General features: G+C 37.6%; 1 protein-coding gene across 1 annotated transcript; it reads right to left on the bottom strand.

Moving 5' to 3' along the window:
• Window positions 1-3,977: 3,977 nt before the first annotated feature.
• Window positions 3,978-5,425, bottom strand: LOC133779149 (uncharacterized). Its single transcript, XM_062219142.1, has 2 exons — window positions 4,563-5,425; window positions 3,978-4,389 (listed from the first exon to the last, which is right to left on the bottom strand). The coding sequence occupies exons 1-2, from the start codon at window positions 5,423-5,425 to the stop codon at window positions 3,978-3,980; spliced, it is 1,275 nt and encodes a 424-aa protein (XP_062075126.1).
• Window positions 5,426-5,654: the final 229 nt, after the last annotated feature.

Genomic DNA, 5,654 nt, shown 5'->3' with positions numbered 1-5,654 from the left:
TTTACTCGCCCTCGAGTAAATACTCTAACTAGACTCAAACTTAACAGACCAAGTTGACATAACTAACCAATTCAAACACTCAAGACTGTTATGCATATATAATTCTCAGGAAAAACAATCATGCAATTTAAACTTTAATCTAGATTTTCAGTCTTAACCACTTCACAATTCACTGCAATTTCTCAACATTAAAGATCATTTACTCATAACTTGCAAATAAAATAATTGAACCACTTTATGCACATCAAATTCTCACCAACTAACCACAAACTCAAGTATTCCATATGCCTGCATTACTTACTATTCTCCATTAATATAAACAAATGCACAAATAAAAATCAATAGAACTTTATATGGGTTGTAATAGAAGGCTTAGGTATAGGTGGACAAAGAGACAGTTTTAGGCTTAATCATACCACAAGCATTCCACTAAACAAGTTTTCCCAACAATTTCACACCACTCATCCCTTGTTACCCCTTTTTCTGTGCAATGATTGAGAATATATTTTTTTTTTCAATAAACTCCCCCAAAATTTGATTTTTCAATAAATAATTGTTTGGGAGAATAATCATTTTTCACTTTCTTTTCCTTTTCTTTCTTTAATTTTTTTTTTCTCAATCAAAAGTAATTTCCTGAATAACACATATTACCAACATCCCCTTACACATTCACTCCCCTCATATAATGATTTTCATGCTCATGGTATAGGTCAAAAAGAGTAAATGGTATTTCATTTTACAGTTAGGCTCAAAAGAGTGTGTTAATCAAGAAAATGGTTATAAGGCTCGAAAGGGTTGACTAAGGAGAAAATTTAATAGGGTTAGCTTGAAAGGCACAACCAGTCCAAAAATTGCCTATATCATTTTTCTAAATGTGCACTGTTTCAAATTTCATCTCAAATAGTAAGCAAGCAGGTTCTAAAAATTTTCAAACTTTTCAATCCACAATCCAAATTTGACATGCATAAAATAACTCAAGTATAACATTTGCAATGTATGAACAATAGATCTCTGATGTCAACAAATCACAGTGAAAAATAAAGTAATCTAACCAAGCACACAGATTATTTTTAGAAGAACATCAATTTTTCCTTTGGATTATACTACAAAACAGTCAATCAGATTGAAATGGCCATTATTGTCAACTTAATTTATACTCTAAAACATGACTCCAAACGAACAACTGATTAAAATTAAAAACAAACAAACAAACCGAAAACGCATCAAAGAAAACCAGAAATAAATCTCTCCCCCAAACTTAAAACCGAACATTGTCCCCAATGTGAAGTATAGAAAGAATGAGAATAGAGACTTACCTAACCAACCACATCAGTATGGCGGTGGTGGTGGTTGGAACGAAGGTCCTTCAAAAGGCTGAGACTGCGGAGGCGGAGGCTCTGGAAAACCAGCAAATGACGGGGGTGGAGGCAGAGAGTAAAATGGAGAATACGGAGGATAGGGCGGTGGTGGAGCAAAATAAGTTCGATCTGATTCATCTAACGACCAGCGGCTCACCAAATTGTTTAACTGAGCCACATGATTCACCTCATAGTCATATCGATGGCCCAAATACTGATTCATCATATGCTGTTGTTGAACCACATATTGATTTTGTTGGATTAGATAATCCAACTTAGCATTAACTTGCTACATACTTGAATTACTACCTCCACCTAACAATACTAGTTCAACTTCTTCCACCACATCAGTTTCCACACGGCGCTTACCCTTTTTCCTTGTCTGCGGCACATACAGAGCAGGCTCAGGATAATCATTCATCAAATTGATGAACAACGGTTGTTGCAACGACTAATAAATATCAGTAACGAATTCCAGAACACCAGCCTTACAGCACAACATCGTGATGACAGATCCATGGCCCAAACCTCCAGTAGTATGGCCCTTTTCAATAAAATTAATATTGGCCTTAATCCATATACTCGAATTAATACTCATTCCCATCATCAAAGCATACATCAATAAGACTCGATCTTTAGTCATATCAGACACATGACTAACCAGCATAAATCGAGCACAAACAAAAAATGCCCAAAATCTTGCCTCAATGTTTAGTTGGCACGATACTATACTTTTAGGTAAACTGCCAGATAAATTCCAAGGAGCACCTTCAAAGCATAATTTATCAGCCACAACAGTAAAATCTATAGATCCATTCAAAAACTGAGCATATTCCTCCTCCTCCTGTTTTATATGCGGGACTTTGAACACCTTATTAATAGCTTCCGCAATGAAAGGAACACGCTTACCTCGAACAAAAACTGTATCATTGTGTTTATCTCTTAAATTCGCATAAAACTCATATACCAATGATACATTAGCCTGTGCCAATTTAGTCATAAAATTTCCCCACTTCCTATTCATAAAATTAGCCCGAACCAATTCAAAAATATGATGAGTAAAAGGATCAGACTGATATTCCACTTCACGCTCAGGAATCAAAGGTTTTATAACAAATTTCTCATAGCGCTCTTGAGCCTTAAAATTGATAAACCTAGTTTCATCGTACTCATGCTCTGAACTATCATCCCTTGGTTGAGAAGCAGATGCTTGTCCTTTCCCTTTATCCTTATTTCTACCCGCTCTACTCTTAGGAGCCATTATCCCCACTCTCACCAACCCACAAGACAGAATTTTTACAGCACCTCCCCTTCAAGTGAACCCTTTTCCTCTTCACAACCTCTCAAAATATTCAATCTTTCAAAAAAATGAACTAAAGATCCCAAATCCAAACCACAAATGGAATCCACCCTCAACAATCAATCAAAGCAATCCAATCCCAAATACAACAAAAATCTGAGGATAAAAGGGAAAGGAACCACTTACCAAACCTTGCAATGGACTCCTTTATGCTTGAATTAGAACATCCCCTTGAAAATTTCCATCTTCATCAAGAAATTAAATCAATGAATTTCTAGGGTTCAAAAAATGTAAGGGAAAAATTGGAATGGGTTTGAGAAGAAAGCAAAGAAAGGAGAGAAATAAAAGAAGAAATGAATGAGAAAGGGAGAATGTGTGATGAAATTTCTGGGGAATAGGCTCAAAGGGAAAATCTATGGGGGCTATGAAGGAGATGGGGGAGAGAACACGGAAATGGGAAAAAATGTAGAGGGAATGAGGGGAAAAATCGAAACCCCTCTGTTTTTTTTAAAAAAAACTGGACAGAGCGCTGTAGCGCAATATGTATAGCTGTAGTGCTCTTAACCGTTCTGGGGTTTTTCCCTCTGGAACCAGCGCTGTACCGCTCTTATTACAGCGTTGTAGCGCTAATAACCACCAAAAAAAAAAATTCTTCTCTGAGATGAGCGCCATAGCACTACGAATACAGCGCTATAGCACTATTGCACCTCCAATCACCATATTTCCAACCTTTTTCTTAAAAATTCTTGCATTTTTTTTTCACGATTTTCACGGTTCATACAATACATTAAAATAAAAATAACAACTAAAAAAAATTTCCTAAACATTGTTCCAAACAAAAGAAATACAAACATAAAAAATAAAACTGAGAAATGCCTCCTCAAAGCGCTGTCTTTAACGTCTTTTAGTCGGACGCTTCGTTTCTTTTAACAATCCACCAGTGTGATATTAACCTTCTTCTCAAGCTCTCCTCCAAAATAATGCTTCACCCGCTGCCCATTAACCTTAAATGGCGAAGAATCACCTTGTTGAATCTCCAAAGCCCCGTATAGAAAAACCTTTGTAACAGTGAATGGCCCCGACCATCAAGACTTTAATTTTCCCAGAAATAACTTGAGACGAGAATTAAATAACAACACCTTATCACCCACTTGAAAAGTCCGATTGACAATATTATTGTCATGCCATTTCTTTGTCTTCTCTTTGTAGATCCTTGCATTCTCATAGGAATCATGATGCAATTCATCTAACTAATTCAGTTGAGCTAGCCTTAATGCCTTCGAAGCAACCGGAATGAAATTCAACTTTTTTAATGCCCACTATGCCCTATACTCCAGTTCAAATGGCAAATGACAAGCTTTACCATATACAAGACAATAGGGAGACGTACCTATTGGCGTTTTAAAAGCTGTACGATAAGCCCATAATGCATCATCGAGCTTGATCGACCAATCCTTTCTATTAGCTTGCACCGTCTTCTCTAGAATCAACTTAATCTCACAATTTGACACTTCCGCTTGCTCATTTGACTGCGGATGATATGTGAATGCCATCTTTTGTTTAATACCATACTTCTCCAGTAAAGAATTAAAGATCTTATTGGCAAACTGAGTCCCTTCATCACTTATAATCGCTCGAGGTGTGCCAAAACGAGAGAATATGTTCTTCTTCAGAAACTTAACTACCACCTGAGCATCATTAGTTGCAGTAGCTACTGCTTCAACCCACTTACTTACATAATCCACCGCCAACAAAATATACAAATTACCAAACGACGGTGGATAGGGTCCCATGAAATCAATACCCCAAACGTCAAATAATTCAATCTCTAATGTGTTAGCGAGAGGCATTTCATGATGTCTTGAGATATTACCTACCCTTTGACAACGATCACAGCATTTCACAAAGTCATAGCTGTCTTTATACAGAGTAAGCCAATAGAATCCACATTCCAGGACCTTTGCAGCAGTCCTTGTTCCCCCAAAATGACCGCCGGTAGGTGATGCATGGCAATGAAACAAAATGTCCTTCGTTTCTCTTTCTGGGACGCATCTTCTGATATAAAATCCGGACACTGTTTGAATAGAAAAGGATCATCCCAGTAGTAATGTTTCACATCATGATAAAACTTTTTCAATCTTTGTCCTGTAAATTCTGGTGGCACAACATTGGCTGCCAGATAGTTCACATAGTCGGCAAACCATGGCACCAACTCATCTTCCACTGTAAATAATTGTTCATCTGGGAAACTCTCATTAATTTCCCCAGCAGCAAGTTCAGATTCATCCCCCAACTCTAGTCTTGATAAATGATCCGCTACCAAATTCTCTGTACCCTTTTTATCCCGAACCTCCATATCGAACTCTTGTAGAAGAAGTACCCAACGAATAAGTCTGGGTTTAGCATCTTTCTTAGCAATAAGATGTCTGATTGCTGAGTGATCCGTATACACAATAACTTTGTTCCCCATCAAATAAGGCCTGAATTTATCGAATGCATACACAATGGCGAGAAGTTCTTTCTCAGTGGTGGCATAATTCAACTGAGCACCATTTAGTGTTCTGCTGGCATAATAAATAGTCCGAAATACTTTGTCAACACACTGCCCCAGAACTGCACCTACTGCAAAATCACTTGCATCGCACATTAATTCAAATGGCAGGTCCCAATCCGGTGAAATTACTATAGGTGCTGACACCAATTTCTGCTTTAGTATCCTGAAAGCTTCAAGACACTTCTCATCGAACTCAAATGGCACCCCATTCATCAACAATGCCGAGAGTGGCTTAGAAATCTTGGAGAATTCCTTTATAAATCATCTGTAGAACCCCGCATGACCAAGGAAACTTCTCACCCCTTTCACTGAAACTGGAGGTGGCAAGTTCTCAATAGTAGCAATCTTAGCCCTATCAACCTCAATACCATTCTTAGACACCTTGTGCCCAAGTACTATGCCTTCATTTACCATGAAATGGCATTTTTCCCAATTCAAGACT

The sequence above is a fragment of the Humulus lupulus genome, chromosome 5, assembly GCF_963169125.1.
Source record: "Humulus lupulus chromosome 5, drHumLupu1.1, whole genome shotgun sequence".
NCBI classification, from domain to species: Eukaryota; Viridiplantae; Streptophyta; class Magnoliopsida; order Rosales; family Cannabaceae; genus Humulus; species Humulus lupulus.
The sequence above is the reverse complement of the archived record's forward strand: the minus strand, read 5'-3'. Positions and strand labels throughout refer to the sequence as shown.